At 49.1% G+C, this 16722-nt stretch overlaps 1 protein-coding gene across 1 annotated transcript in view; it reads right to left on the bottom strand.

Moving 5' to 3' along the window:
• The window catches only part of LOC140387321 (phospholipid-transporting ATPase ID-like), a 207143-nt gene that overhangs the window by 121578 nt on the left and 68843 nt on the right, over window positions 1-16722 (bottom strand). The window contains exon 8 of the mRNA XM_072470249.1: window positions 6289-6371. Within this exon, the coding sequence (XP_072326350.1) occupies window positions 6289-6371 (83 nt within the window). The remainder of the gene's footprint in view (window positions 1-6288; window positions 6372-16722) is intronic.

Genomic DNA, 16722 nt, shown 5'->3' with positions numbered 1-16722 from the left:
GTGGGCATGTTTGACTTGCATCTCAATGCTTCTGTAAGTGACCAGAATAAAAGAACTGAATTAGAAAATGTTCTTTTCCCTCTTCAGCTGTTTAGACCAATCAGAACAATATTTGTCCATTTGCTTGGGAATAGTAAATTTAGAAGAAAAGCATTTTAAGAGATATGCTAGAATATTTAAAACGGGGATTAACCAATGTATACCTCTGCCCTTCCTGAAATCCAAAAGCCACCAAGTGATGTTAAAAAAAAATAACTGACTTCACTTTCTCTTTATATAGCCTCCTAAACAATAGTCTGATTTGTGTGCGCAGATGTGCAAATGACCTGACATAGAAATGACTTCTGAACATCAACTTACTCAGTAACAGAAACAAACAAAAAACAATTTCTTGCAGTCAAGGAGCCATAGAAACCAACATTGATAAAGATCCGACAAAAATAGGTATTAGATTTAGCCTAAAGGAATATATGGGGTGAAGTTCCTCTTAATAAATCATGGGTCTTCGCCATGTTGTATGGCCTGCTAACAAGATCACATTCTCAGGCATTATACTTTTCAAAGCTCAATTTTCCTGCAATTTTGCTGATGGCTCAATAATTGTGGTGAAAACGCCGCGCATTCCATTTCCCATTAAAAGGGACATGTTGGTTCGTAGCTGGTTTAGTTTTTGAGTCAAAATTAAACTGGTTTAAAAGCAATGCATTGCTCATGCATCAACATTCTCAGTCATCTTGATAATTACTTTGACTATCCATGAAAGGAGACCACTTGATTCCTGCTTTTAATTTGGACAGTAAGAACTTCTCAAACAAAGGACATGATATGTCTCCTATTCGTGTACAAATCAAAATAAGATTTCTATGCCAACAACGCTGATGTGTTGAACTGAACTATCCTTGTGCAGGGATTGCTGTCAAATCAAGTAAGACTTCATAATTACAACTCAACTGCTATAGCGACGGGAGCTAAATATGTCATCCCTGCTCTTCAAATTAATTGCATTCAGTCTTCCGATATTGAAATTCTGACACTAGGAGTAGTTCCGCAGACCATCGCGTTCACCCGTAAGGATAACAATTCTGGCATGACACATTGCGTAAAGGAATGTTAGGCAGCATGAGCCCTGCATAATTTATTGCGCCTGGAGGCAGAGGTTTGGGATTAATTAAATATGCGAGATCCTGGTTACTCTGGGAACTCAAGCGCTGAAGCCAGTTTAAGAGAGGCAGCAACAAAGGTGGTTTCATTTTGCTGATCGAGCTTGTCAAAAGGTAATTTATCTTTCGGGATTCGCTCCAGTACAAATCCGAGCCATCCAAAACCAATGACCCAGGTAGTTGCAATGGTAACCAGGTTAAGGGTCAATAGTCAAGAGAAGAAATGAAAATATTTCATACTTTACGAACCTTCACATTCGTTTGTGGCAGTTTGCACTCTTTGAGTCTGCACACAGTCCTTGCATAATAATAAAAATATAATTGGAGGAAAACTGCAAAGCAGCAAGCAATCCCAAAGATTTGGTGCTATATTCTCCGTAGCCCTTGGGGCCGGTGCCAGTTTGACGCCGGTCCGCCATGCTCCGCCCCCTCCAAACCGCCGTCATCGTCACGCCGCCATGCGCAGTTTCAACGCCGTTGGCACATCATCGGCCGGCCCACCCACGATGCTCCGCCCCGATGGGCCGAGTTCCCGAAGGCGCGGACCACGTGTGGTCCCGTGCGTGCGGGAACCCGGCATGCCGGCTGCAGACTGTGTCCAGCGCCGACACACTCGGCAATGATCCACACCGCTGGCCAGGGGAGGCTTCTGCTAGGGCAGCGGGGACAATTTGGGGATGGGCAGGGGGTGGGCTGTGGGGTCGCGGTTGGCGGGTTGGGTTCGCTCACGGCCGGCGCCATGTTTTACGGCGCGACGGGTGCAGGTCGTCAGCCATGCACATGCGCAGCCCGGGACCCGGCCATCCTCAGCACAATCTGCGGGAGTTCCACTCGGTGCCAGTGCTAGCCCCTCCCCGGTACTGGAATCGGTGAGGGTTTTGCGCCGATTTTTCGGTCATGAAAGTCCACACATGCTCCACTGGCATCCACACAGTCTCCTAAACGGACAATCCAGCCCCAAGCATTGAAAATGTAACAAATCATAATTCAAGTGAGCATAGTGCATTTTAACGATTCTCACTAGATCTATTAATTAGTTGGAATCATTTATTTGGATTTCATACTCCACAACAGAGGCCTTGAAGGTGCTTGGGTAATGATCCTGGTGGTTCAGTGGTGTCCTCCCTCGGCCAGCGAAAAATAATCTAATTTCCCTGGGTCAAGCAGCCACAAGTGATACCCTTTGAACCGTCTTTACTCATTCATTTGCTGCCTGTGCACAGTTTCCTGTACATCACAATTCTTCAAAAAAGTAATCCGTTATTTGGAAATTGTTTTGGGAGGTACGAAGAACGTAAGGAGCAATATAAACACAAGCCTTTCTTTTCAGTCCGCTGGTTTTTTTTGCTAACCATTACATTAAGCATGGGGAGTAGGAAGTTCTCATTGCTCCGTGCGGCAGACAGGTAAATGTGAACATCGGGCATTCAACGGGTGGATTTCCTACAGTCCCACCCCAAGGTGATGGCAAATTTACATTCCTCCCCCGTGCCGCTGTAACCTTTGGCGGGGCGCTCGGCTTCGGTGGGATCAGGAGATCCCACTGGTGGGAAGGTCTGGAGAATTCCACCCAATAAGTTATGGGAGTTAAAAAAGAAAAACAAAATCCGGTCAACAAACTGATCCAATACGCTGAAGAATTTGTGAACTTGAGACGGGCTTCTCACTATTTACAGGTTTCATTTCCAGAGCAATGCTGGATTGAGACTGAACCATCTGCAGCATGGTAGCACAGTGGTGAGCACTTTTGCTTCACAGCGGCAGGGTGCCAGGTTTGATTCCCGCTTGGGTCACTGTCTGTGCGGAGTCTGCACGTTCTCCCAGTGTTTCCTCCGGGTGCTGTGGTTTCCTCCCAGAAGTCCCGAAAGACGTGCTGTTAGGTCATTTGGACATTGAGTTCTCCCTCTGTGTACCCGAACAGGCGCCGGACAGGCTCCGGAATGTGGCGACTAGGGGCTTTTCACAGTGACTTCATTTGAAGCCTACTTGTGACAATAAGCGATATTCATTTCATTTCATTTGGCGACTCGGGGCTTTTCACAGTAACTTTATTGCAGTTTTAATGTAAGCCTACTTGTGACAATAAATTGTTATTATTCCTCAGATACTGAAGCAGTCTGTGCCCCTATGCAGCAAGGCTGAGATAACATTCAGGTTTGGGGTGATAAGTGGCAAGTTCATGCCACATAACTGCCAGGCAATGACCATCTCCAGCCAGAGGGAAACTAACCATCGCCCCTTGATGTTGAACAGCATAACCATGGGGGTACTATGACCAGAAACTTAACTGTGGCTCAAGGAATAGGTCAATATGGCCCCAGGACTCATTTGACGAAGTCAAAGATGAAATCGGCTGTTTGAGGGGGCAGAGGATACTTGCGAATGGTGTGCGAGGGGCCCGGCTAATTATGTACTCATGTTCTAGTCCTGCGGCCCGGTAGTCTTATTGGGCGGCCCGGTAGTTCAGTGGTTAGCACGTTGATTCGCAGCACCAGGGTCCCAGGTTCAATTCCCGGCTTTTGTTTTTTTTTGTAAAATGTTAAAACGCTAAACATTTGAATGAAAGTATTTTTAAAAAAATTTTTAAAGGCTGGCTCACCCCCACCTTCTCAACAGCAAGTTGAGAAAGGCAACAAATGCTGCCCTTGTCAGCGACGCTCACCTCCCACAAAAAGAACTTAAAAAATAAAATGTCACGTTTGAAATATAAATATTCAACAAAACCCGTCACCTTTCCTGTTCATTCATGGCACAATTTCAATGTCTGGCGCCACACTTTACTTCAAAACCTACACTTACAGATTTGGTGTGGCTGTATAATGATGTTGATGATGATTTAATAACTTAAGTACACTGCTGTACAAGTGCCAACAATCAGCAGGGAGCAGACTATGATATAAACTAGACATGTTGAAGCAGACCCCCCCAGAAAACATTGTTGTTCATTCTTCATGCAATGAGATTGATTGAACTTGATTTAATGCAATGTCTTTTCCCCGACCCATTATTGTTTTTGGGACTTACTTCACAGAGTGACTTCTGCTCTCCTAGTGTTGGAACCTAACCGCCCCTTTCAGCACAGTGTGCTGGTGGCCTAACTGACTATATAAGTCAATGAAGCGGCACGGTGGCACAATGGTTAGCATCAGGAGACGGCTTCAATTCTAACCTTGAGTGACCGTTTCGAATTTGTACATTCTCCCAGTGTCTGTGTGGGTTTCCTCCGGGTGCTCCGGTCTCCTCCTACAGTCCAGAAATGTGCAGGTTAGGTGGATTGGCCATTCTAAATTGTCCCTTAGTGTCCAACGGTTAGGTCGGGTTGTGGAGTTACAGGGATAGGGTGGGGGAGTGGGTCTAGGTAGGGAGCTCTTTCAGTATGTAGACTCGATGGGCCAAATGGTCTCGGTCTGCACTGTAGGGATTCCATGAAGATGTTAAAAGTCTTACAAGTTTAAAAATCAAACAAGCTGCTAAATTCTCAAAGGCAGAAAACCGGTGGTGAAGAACCAGTTGCTTCAGTACAGACAGTTTATAGATAACACTCAAGGACCATGTATTTCTTACTGTGTTCAATTATAAGAGAAGCTTTAGTTACGCAGCCTGCACACAAAAGTTCAATTGCAAACAGTGCAGCTGCAGCTCTTGTGTGTCCACTAAACAAGGGAATATGAAAAGGAATCTGGTACACTACTGGCCAAACATATTCCTAGCATACCTATTGTAGATAAATAGAGAAAATACATGTTTGGTGATATTATAATTAAGTATACGTGCTCAAATTGTGATTCAATAATTTAATTCATAAGTTATACATTATGTAATCCTAATTATTAATAATAATAATCTTTATTGTCACAAGTAGGCTTACATTAACACTGCAATGAAGTTACTGTGAAAAGCCCTTAGTCGCCACATTCCGGCGCCTGTTCGGGTACACAGAGGGAGAATTCAGAATGTCCGAATGACCTAACAGCTCGTCTTTCGGGACTTCTGGGAGGAAACCAGAGCACCCGGAGGAAACACGGAGAGAAGGTGCAGACTCCGCATAGACAGTGACCCAAGCCAGGATTCGAACCTACTACCCTGGAGCTGTGAAGCTACAGTGCCAACCACTGTGCTACCAACATATTCCATTATAAATACTGACAGGAATTTATAGCAGAATATGCCAGCAGGAAGTGCACACAGAGGTAAGATTTTGAATCTTACTGCGAGATAACGGAAATTGGGATTCTCATCAAGTTTGGCCCACAGCAATGGAGAGATCAGTGCCAGTTTGGAATCATGCCTCACCATGGCCTTAGTGTACGTTCCCCTTATATACAAATCTCATAGGAAACAAATGAATCTTTTAAATTGGTAGGTAGGGGTAGGGGAGGGGGAGGAAACAATGGGTCTCAGCATCACTTGAGGGTGGAAATCAAAGCTTCTGCCCCGATTGTTGTTCAGTAACTCAATGGAAAGTGCAGAGGATCAGGTTGGACTGCGGTGCCCTTCCCGAGTTGAATAGCTGGTGCTATTCTTGAAGGAAGGTGCTGTTACATGTACGTTGGCAGCAGAAGTTCAGGGCACAACCGTAGTATTAAAAACATGACATGCGTGCGCACAGGCGCAGCAGAAATCCCAGTTCTTATACCAGTGACGGTACAGGTGAGGGGTGCCAGCCCAGGGGCGTTTTTCTGCCGCTTTACCATTAGTTGTGAATGGATTTAATGGGCGGGATTCTCCGTTTTCTTGTGCGTCGTGCCCCTGCTGGCAGCAGGATTCTCCGTCCCAGCAGCCAGCCAATGGGGTTTCCCGTTGTGGGCACCCCCACGCCGTCGGGAAATCCGCGGGCGTGAGTGTGCTGCCGACGGCAAATCCAGCCCAATATCTTCTAACAAATGTACACTTTTGATTGACGTTAATTACTTGTGAGATAAGCTAAAGGTATAAATTGCCACTGTATTTCTTTGTTCTGCGAGCTGGCAGGCCATACGGTGGATGTTTACCTCCCCTGTTGAAGCTTGAATTAACATCTTGAACTGCAACATCTGGTCAGTTGTGTGTGTGTGGGGGTGGGGGAGGGTGGGGTATACTCAAATGGCTGAGAAACTCCCACAACATTAATACATTAAATTAGACTCACCATCAAACTCTGCCAATCTACACATATCTGCACCAAGTTCTGAAGTTACTGTCAGTGCATGTCGAACTTTCAAATTGGTTTCTCTGTTGGAGCAAGTCAGAGGAACATAATGATTGCACCTCACACAAAATAGACGCAGGAAACACTTACATCCATTTCACTGTTCTAATAAATCGGGTAAAAATGTTGCAAATAATTCCTACTACTAAAGACGCGTATTTAGGCAGAAATGCAGGATTTGGAACACCCTGAGGATGTAAAATGCACCATACATAACAAGCTCTATCTTGTTCTTCCAAACATGAATCAGTTTTGTTACTCTCAAATTCAGCGTGTTTAATATGCATAAGAAGCCTGAATACACAGATAAAGGACTGTCTTATGCTTCATGCGGTGCATTCACTAGGGGGATTCCTAAACCAGCTGCTGGTGATATTTTTATTTAATGCAGAATACCATTGTCCTTGAAAGATTAAAATTACTTAAAGAAAGCCACATTACCAGAGTACATTATTCTGCAGAAAGCTGGTCATTTCCCACAGAGTAAAAAGCATTCATTAATTGGATCCGCCTCATTTAGCTTAAAGACTCTGGAGAGATCAATTAGGTGTCAGGTTGACCTTGACGTCAGCCATGGTTCTGGTTGGTAACGCACTTGCCTGGATTCCGACTCCAAAGTCTTGCACACAAAAACTTAAAAGTTGACCGTTCGGTGCAGTAGAACCATAGAATCTCTACTGTGTAGAAGGAGGCCATTCGGCCTATCGCATCTACACTGACCCTCGGAAAGAGCACCCTTCCTAGGTCCACTCCTCTGCCCTATACCCGTAACCCCACCCAACACCAATAATGATGATAATAATCTTTACTGTCACGAGTAGGCATACATTAATACTGCAATGACGTCACTGTGAAAAGCCCCTACTCGCCACATTCCGGCGCCTGTTCGGGTACACAGGGAGAGAATTCAGAATGCCAATTCACCTAACAGCACGTCTTTCGGGACTTGTGGGAGGAAACCGGAGCACCCGGAGGAAACCCACGCAGACACGGGGAAAACGTGGAGACTCCGACAGACGGTGACCCAAGCCGGGAATCGAACCTGGGACCATGGCGTTGTGAAGCAACAGTGCTACCCACTGTGCTTCCGTGGATGAAAGGGGAGCAGGATTTTGTGCAAGTTAGGACACAGGCAGCAGAGTTTTGGATAGCCTCAAGTTTACAGGGGATTAATGTAGGAAACCAGCCAGGCGTGTCTTGGAATAGTTGAGTCTAGAGCTAATGAAACATGAAAGAGTGTTTCAGCTGCAGATGGGCTTAGATAGGGGCAAAATCAGCTGATGTTGCTGAGGTGGAAATAGGCAGTTTCAGTGATGGCATGAATATGAAGTCCCAGGCTGATCTCAGGATCAAATGTGACTGTTACAAACACTGAGGTTATGTTTTAAACTGTCTCCTTTAATTCGCAGTATAATTGAGTAGGTTGCAGAGGGGAATGTGGCCTGCTACTAAGTCTGCACAGTGGCAAGCTCATGAGACCTGCTTGATATGCTGGCAGAAACTCAAATTGAAAGCTATTCAAAGTCAGGTGCAAATTTAAACATCTGGACACAAAAGGCGAGGTCGCTGCTATACAGACTCTCAGTCAGTCAGACTAAGAGATTTAAGGGAAGAAGACCCACATAATCTATGACTTGCTGCTATGCCAGTCAGGAAGAAAGGATTGTTTCAGAGTTAGCTACCCAACAAACTGCTGGTGGGGATTGATTCCCAATTCAAAGAACCAAGTGAAGAGTTAGAGACCACAACATTGCCAGAGTGCACTGAAGTCCATTTGAGTATGCTTAAAAGATTGAGTGGGGGGGGAAATGGTTTAAAAGGACACTGGAAGATTCACCCTGGTGGGGTAGGGAGAAGACATCCTAACTGCTAGAGCTGGGAGGAGCTTGGGACTTTATATTCAATACTTTAAAAAAAGTACATGTCGCCACAGTCCCAGAGGATCATGAGCAGGCTGGTGGTGAATAACCTTGGCTGGTACCAGAACTGAACCCGAGCTGTTGGCGTCGCACTGCATCACAAACCAGCTGTCCTGCCAACTAAGCTAAACAACCCCCTATCCAACACTACGAGCGCGATTTAACCGGAACAAAACCTTTGTCCGGTTTTGGGTGTATTTAGCGGGGTGTTTCTCGGCAGCTCAGCATCGAGAAACAGCTGCTGACAAACACCCCGCTATTCAACGGCACTTTGCCATTTTATTTTGACCTTGGGGAGTTTCTCTACGCCGAGGTCAAACTGGCAGGAATAGCAGGAAAGGCTCCTCACAGATCGGGGGGCCATTTTGTCTGGCTGTCCTGATCTCTTGTCCCCTCAATCACACCCCCTCCACCTGGTAAGGCCCCCTCAGCCCAATCTGTCAGTGCCAACCTGTTACCCGGGCACTGCTACCCTTGTCTGGGCCCCCTGGATGGCATTGCCAAGTGCCAGGCTGGTGGTATCAACGTGCCCGGGTTCTAGAGGCAGTGCCAGGGTGCCACCCTGCCCTGTCCCTGACCACCTGGGGATCTCTAATAGCCTGGGAACCCCCTCCTTTTCCAGTTGGCATTACGACTGGTCCACATTTGTGGAAACCAGTACTAAACGGCACCCGGGCGGGGTCTCCCAGTTGCGGCTGTTAGGCCCCAGGTGCCTAGAGAATCCCGCAAATACATATTTAAATGACCGTACTGGCGAGGGCGAGATCTAGATCAGGATGTCTGCGTTAAATCATACGAGACGTTTCAATCGGCGAAACGACCTCATCCCGACACTATGTCAGGCCCGACAAGGCCGTTACATCGTGCCTTACATTTTTGCTGAGAGTGCAGTATAATGTATAAATGTTGGGTAGAACTTTCAGCTGCGTAAGAAGTGAATAGGGAATATCTTTTATGTAGTTTAGAACATTAGTTACCAACTAAATGTTTAGTCAATCTTGATTTTAGTTTTTTGTCACATTAAAAGTCTTAAAAATCCGAAATCTTCGTGTGCGATTCTTTGCTTCAATCACTGGAAAATTCATATCTCTTTACAAAAGTCTCTACGAGGATCGTAACAGTAACACCAAGATTGCTAACAGACAGGTTTTAATCTCAGACTGTTACCGGGGAAAGGGATGGAGGTTGTCGCTTGGAAATGGAGTCTGGAATAAGGACTGAAAACGATGGCATCCAACATTTCAGCTCTTCCAGGACTAAATGTTGCATAAGCAATGTGACAGCTTAGCAACAGCGAGGGGGTGGATCAAGTGGCACAATTTTGAAGAGGAGCAGGGGAATTCCTCTTGGGTGTCCCAACCAATATCCGCCCCGCAAACAACATCATTAAAAGACACATCAACTGATTATTAACACTTCACTCTCTGTGGGAACTTGCTGTATGCAAACTTTCTGCTCTGTTTTCTGCATTGCAAGAGTGACTACACCTCAGAAGCACTAAAGTGTTTTGGGATATCTTGAGGTCATGATTGATGCTAGTTAAATACAGCCTCACTTTTTAAATTTGTGGCTTGTTTTGAAGTGATCAGTGATCTGACGCTCGCTCTCTCTCAGCCATCGAAACACTAAACAGAATTTCTACCTGGTGATTGTAACAATGAGTTACGGTCACCAGATGGCTGCACTTTACAAGTGCTGATCTAATGGACACTTAAAATCTGCAACTCGATCGCGTCTCGGCCTTTTGGCTAAGATCAAGCAAGCGTCAGATCAAGTCCAAGATGAAGTGCCTTATCTTGTCAGCTTGGATCTGGTGTGTCCCCCTTGCGGAAACCATGAATTGGGTTCAATTTGAATTTGAATTGGTGTTTGGAGCAAGCAATGAGATGGATTAAGGGTTTGCCCTGTCCACTCTGCGCATTGGATTTGTAACTTTAAGGATGGGATTTTAAAAATCTGAAACTCGACCGTAGAGCTGGTGGAGGATCCACTGCAAACTTGGCTTTGCTGTCAGGCTCAAACAAAAAGGCAAACACGACACTTTAAAAGCTTACAGCTGCTTAAAACTGAATCGCCAGTGAGGGAAGAAAAAGCCACAAGAAAAGTGTCTCTGTTAACTGCTTCTTGTAACAGTCGTATTCTTTTTTTTAAAATATTTTTTTATTAAAGTTTTGCAAAGTTTTTCATAATAAATAGTAATTATCCTAACACAGCAAAATAGAGTGAACATTAACATAGTGCAAAAAGAAAATATACAATAACAATTGACTAGACGTGACCCCACGTGCCTCAGTCTTCCCACACCCTCCCAACGGAGCACTCACCCCCACTCCCTTACGGGTCGCTGCTGCTGCTGATGCTTTAATTTTCCCTGAGAAGCCATCGGACGGTATTATACCCCCGCTCAACAGCAGCAGCTCTGTACACTTGGCAAAATTATTTACACACGTAAGTAGGCATCTGTTCGTGGTGTTGTCGTCCCTTGCTTCTCCCAGATGGAGTTCGCTGCCGTTGTCGTCTCGTTCCGCTTCTGCGCACTTCCACGGCCCTCCCGTCTTCCCCGTTTTCTCTGTTCCTTTGGACGTTAAGTTTGTTAACGTTTCCCTGCCTCCCCCCTCCCTGGCTCTCCTCTATTGTTCCCTGTCTCTTCCCTCTGCCCCCCCTCTCCCCGCTTCAACCCCCCCACCCGCCTTTCCTTCCTCTTAGATTTAGCTGCCCCCCCCCCCCCCCCCCTTCCCGGTCTATCTCTCCATCTCATGCTTTGGCTACTCTCCCCTGTTTCTTGGCTACCTGGCTATTCTTCTGCTTGTTTGTTGGCCACAAACAGGTCTCGGAACAATTGGGTGAATGGCTCCCACGTTCTGTGGAAGCCGTTGTCTGACCCTTGGATGGCGAATTTGATTTTCTCCATTTAGAGAGGTTCTGAGAGGTCGGACAGCCAGTCTGCAGCTTTGGGTGGTGCTGCTGACCGCCAGCCGAACAGGATTCCACGGCGGGCGATCAGGGAGGCAAAGGCAAGGGCGTCTGCCCTCCTCCCCAGGAAGAGATCTGGCTGGTCTGAAACCCCGAAGTCCGCCACTTTCGGGCATGACTCCACCCTCACCCCCACCACCTTGGAAATTGCCTCAAAGAAGGCTGTCCAGTACTCCACAAGTCTGGGGCAGGACCAGAACATGTGGGCGTGGTTGGCTGGGTCTCCTTGGCACCGCTCACATCTATCCTCCACCTTCGGGAAGAACCTCCTCATACGGGTCCTTGTTAAGTGGGCTTTATGGGGAAATGCTTTCAGGTACATGCAAGTGAGGGCGTTTGTGAGGCGGCAGGTGAGGGAATTCCCACTGCTCCCGGCACAGGGGATTCAAGACAGGGTGATTTCGGGCGTATGGGTCGGAGAGGGCGAGGTGTCGGCGATATACCAGGAGATGAAAGAGGGGGTGGCTTTGGTAGAGGAGCTGAAGGGTAAATGTGAAGAGGAGCTGGGGGAGGAGATTGAGGATGGTCTGTGGGCTAATGCCCTAAGTAGGGTTAATTCCTCTTCCTCGTGCGCCAGGCTTAGCCTGATACAATTTAAGGTTGTTCACAGAGCGCATATGACGGGGGCGAGGCTGAGTAGGTTCTTTGGGGTGGAGGACAGATGTGGGAGGTGCTCAGGAAGCCCGGCGAACCATGCCCATATGTTTTGGTCGTGCCCGGCACTGGATGGGTTCTGGAGGGGAGTTGCGAGAACTATATCTACGGTGGTGAAAGTCCAGGTCAAGCCAAGTTGGGGGCTAGCATTATTTGGAGTAGCGGAAGAGCCGGGAGTGCAGGAGGCGAAAGAGGCCGGTATTCTGGCCTTTGCGTCCCTGTGAGCCCGGCGAAGGATCTTGTTAGTGTGGAAAGATGCGAAGCCCCCCAGTGTGGAAGCCTGGATAAATGACATGGCAGGGTTTCTCAAGTTGGAGAGGATAAAGTTTGCCTTGAGAGGGTCTGCGCAGGGGTTCTACAGGCGGTGGCAACCGTTCCAAGACTATCTCGCGGAGCGTTAGAAGAAGTTCGGTCGACAGCAGCAGCAACCGGGGGAGGGGGGGGGACATCTCTCTTGGGGGGGGGGGGGGGTTTCTGAGCAAGAAAATACATCAATGATCCGGAAAACTGATATGTACGGGAGGAATCTAATGTATAAAGTTCTGTATCATATTGATTTGCCATGTTTATGTCTTGCTCTGCGAGTTTTCCTTTCTTTTTGTTACTGGGGGGGGGGGGGGGGGTTGTTTGTATGGTTGACAATTTTGTTTCTAAATTCTTAATAAACATTTTTTTTTTTTTTTTTTTAAAAAGTGGGCTCTATGTACCACTTTTAGTTGCGTCAGGCTGAGCCTTGCGCACGTGGAGGTGGAGTTGACCCTATGCAGTGCTTCGCTCCAGAGTCCCCACCCTATTTCGATCCCCAGGTCCTCCTCCCACTTCATTCTTGTTGCGTCCAGTACGGTGTCGGCCCCTTCTACCAGTCCGTCATACATGTCACTACAGTTTCCTTTATCTAGTATGCTTGCGTCCAGTATCTCTTCCAGTCGTGTCTGTCGTGGTGGTTGTGGGTATGTCCCGGCCTCCTTTCGTAGGAAGTTTTTTAGTTGCAGGTACCTTAGCTCGTTCCCCCTGGCTAGCTGGAATTTCTCTGTCAGTTCGCCCATTGTTGCGATCCTGCCGTCCGTGTATAGGTCCCTGACTGTCAGTGTCCTTCTGTCCTGTCCCCACCTTTTGAAGGTGGCGTCAGTCAGCGCTGGCGTGAACCTATGGTTGTTGCAAATGGGAGCTTTACCCGACATTCTGGTCAGGCCAAATTGTGCCGTAGTTGGTTCCAGGACTGGAGGGTGGCTATTACCACCGGGCTGCTGGAGTGTTTTTTGGGTGGGGATGGTAGCGCCACCGTGGCGAGGGCCCGGAGGGAGGTCCCCATGCAGGAGGCCTCTTCCGCACCCACCCATTCGGCTTCTGGCTCCTTGATCCATCCCCTTATTCGCTCGGCCGTCGCCGCCCAGTGGTAAAGTTGTAGGTTTGGGAGGGCAAGCCCCCCCCTTGATTTTGTTTTTTGTAAGACCTTCTTTGTAATCCTTGCATTCTCTCTTCCCCTCCCCCCCCCCAATATGAACGCCATGATTAGTTTGTCTAGTGCTTTGAACAAGGCCATGGGGATGTAGATCGGGATGGATCTGAATAGGAAGAGGTACCTGGGCAGCACATTCATTTTGATCGTCTGGACTCTCCCCGCGAGGGAGAGTGGGAGTGTGTCCATCTTTGCAGGTCCTTTTTTCCTTCCTCTGTCAGATTGGTGAGGTTCCATTTGTGGATCCCTTTTCATTTGGATCCCCAGATAGCGGAATTTGAGTCGGGCTTGTTTAAACGGCAGTCCCATTTGGGCTGCCCCACCTACTTGTGGGTGGAGCGGGAAGATCTCGCTTTTGCTCATGATGAGTTTGTAGCCCGAGAAGGCACCAAACTATTTCAGGAGCGTGATGATTCCGTCCATGCTGCTCTGTGGATCCGAAATGTAGAGGAGCAGGTCATCTGCATAGAGCGAGACTCTGTGCTCTCTGCCTCCCCTTCAGATTCCCCTCCAGCTTTTTGCTGCTCTGAGCGCGATTGCGAGTGGTTCGATCGCTAGAGCGAACAGCAGCGGGGACAGTGGGCATCCTTGTCTGGTGCCCCTGTGCAGCTGGAAGTATCGGGAGTTGGTATTGTTGGTCCATACGCTCGCCATGTGAGCGTTGTATAGGAGTTTTACCCAGGAGGTGAACCCTGTTCCAAGCCCGAATCGCTCCAGCACCTCAATGAGGTATTTCTATTCGACTCTGTCGAAGGCCTTCTCTGCATCTAGGGAGACGATCACCTCTGGTGTTCTGTCCCCGGAGGGGGTCATTATCACGTTCAGCAGGCGCCTGATGTTCGAGGTAAGCGGTCTACCTTTGACAAAGCCCGTCTGGTCCTCTGCGACCACCTCAGGTACACAGTCTTCTAACCTTTTGGCTAGGATTTTGGCCAGTATTTTGGTGTCTGCATTCAGCAGTGAGATGGGTCTATATGACCCACATTCCATTGGGTCTTTGTCTTTCTTAGGTATCAGCGAGAATGAGGCCTGTGCTAGCGTGGGCGGCAGTGTACCCCTCGCTAGCAAGTCTGTGAACATCTCCCGCAGGTGCGGGGCCAGTGCTGTCGCAAATATTTTGTAGAAGTCCATCGGGAACCCGTTGGGTCCCGGCGCCTTCCCCGACTGCATGGAGCTAATGCTGTCCATGATCTCTCCCAGTGCTAGTGGTGCTTCCAAGCCCCGTTTTCTGCCCTCCCCCACGACTGGAATGTCTAGTCCATCAAGGAACCATTTCATCCCGGACTCCCCCATTGGGGGCTCTGAGGGGTACAGCCCTTGGTGGAAGACCTTGAAGGTTTTGACGATCTTTTCTAGTTCTGTTTTTAACGTGTCTCTGGTATCCCTGATTTGTGCAATTTCTCTGGTGGCTGCCTGCTTTCTCAGCTGGTGTGCCAACAGGCGGCTGGCTTTGTCTCCGCGTTCGTATAGGGTCCCACGTGCCTGGCGGAGTTGGTGCACTGCTTTCCTGGCGGAGAGCAGGTCAAAGTTCCTTTGTAGCTCTTTCCTCTCCGTCAGGAGCTCTAGGGTCGGCGCCTCGGAGTATTTACGGTCTACCTCCAGTATGGAGCCGCCCTTTCTTCCCTATCTCTTCGCGCATTGAAAGCGATGATTTCCTCTCTTAGTACGGTCTTTAGCGCTTCCCAGAACGGTGAGACCTCCCCGTTCTGGTTGTTCTCTGTGTACTCTGCTATGGCCCGCGATATCCTTTCGTTGAAGGCCTTGTCAGCTAGTAGGGCAACGTCCAACCTCCATGTGGGGCGTTGGGCCCTGCCCGTCTCCAGCCTCACGTCCATGTAGTGTGGAGCATGGTCTGATATCACAATTGCGGAGTATTCCACTTTGTCTATCCCCGGAAGCACCGTTTCCCCCACCACAAAGAAGTCAATTCTGGTGTATACGTTGTGTACTGGAGAGAAGAAGGAGAATTCCTTCTCCCCCGGGTGGGTGAACCTCCAGGGTCCACCGCTCCCATCTGCTCCATAAAGTGACTGAGTTCCCTTGCCATGCTTGAGGTTTTCCCCGTTTTGGGGTTTGATCTGTCTGTCTTTGGATCCTGTACACAGTTGAAGTCCCCCCCCCATGATTAGTCGATGCGTCGCTATGTCAGGGATTTCTGCCATGGTCTTCTTGATGAAGCTAGTGTCGTCCCAGTTGGGTGCGTGCACGTTAACTAGTACTACCGGTGCCCCATCCAGGGCCCCGCTGACCATGACGTACCGTCCCCCCTGGGTCCATAACCGTCTTTGTCGCCCTAAACATCTTCCTCTTGACGATCAGTACCGCCACCCCCCTGGCCCTTGTCCCATAGCAGGAATGGTAGGTTTGTCCCACCCAGCCCTTTCTTACCCGCAGTCGGTCCTGCTCTCTCAGGTGTGTATCTTGGAGGAAGACTATGTCGGCCCTCATATTTCTTAGGTGGGTGAGGACTCTGGATCTCTTCACTGGGCCGTTAAGTCCCCTTACGTTCCAGGTGACTATCCTGGTGGGGGGCTTCTGCCCCCTCGCTCCTCTGGGATTAACCATACTTACCTGGTGGACGAGCCCCTGCGCTCCAGGGTTTCCCTTTGTCCCGGGGGCCGTCCAGGATGGCCGCTGTCACTGCTCTCTCCATGCGGTCGGGTTCCTGCGCTCCGGGGTTTCCCTTGGTCCCGGGGGCACTCGACATGGCCACCCACTGTGCGTCCGCCATGCGGCTAGTCCCCTGCACTCTGGGGTCTCCCTTCGCCCAGAGACCGTACTGGGTGGGTGCTTGCAGCGATTCCTTGTTTTGAGCCATTGGTTGTGGCACTTTGTAGCCCTATTCCTTTTCTAGCCTTGTTTGTCCCTCCTTCCCTGTGTCCCCCCTCCCCGGTCTCTTCCTCCCTGTGTCCCCCCCCCCGGTCTCTCCCTTCCCCCCCCTCTCCCGTATACCCCTCCTTTTCCCTCTTTCCCCTGTTCCTGTCCCCGTTTGCTCTCCCGCCTCTGTTGAGTGGTTCCCCCCCCCACCTCCAGCCTGGTGCCTTCCCCCCTGTTGGGGGCGCGCTGCGGCCCTGCTTTGTTGCATGCCCCCGGCACTAGCTTTCCCGCTAGTACGGTGGCCCCCCTCTCGGGAGTTACTGTCTCGCTTCTCCCCTGCCCGGCCTCTACAGTTTTCTGCCTGCTCTTCCCCTATCCTACCCTGCACTCCTCTTGCTTGCTCTCCCTTCTCCGCTACCCTCATTCCCTCGTGCTGGCGCCTGGCCTCCCACCTGAAGCGGTCCCTCGGTCAGCGGTTTCTTCTTTGTTCAGGGTGCGTTTGCCGTGGCTGGGGCAGGGGGGCCTGGCGTTGCCTCACCCCCCCCCCACCCC

The sequence above is a fragment of the Scyliorhinus torazame genome, chromosome 12 (genome assembly GCF_047496885.1).
Source record: "Scyliorhinus torazame isolate Kashiwa2021f chromosome 12, sScyTor2.1, whole genome shotgun sequence".
Lineage (NCBI taxonomy): Eukaryota > Metazoa > Chordata > Chondrichthyes > Carcharhiniformes > Scyliorhinidae > Scyliorhinus > Scyliorhinus torazame.
This window is presented reverse-complemented; position numbering and strand designations above follow the sequence as displayed.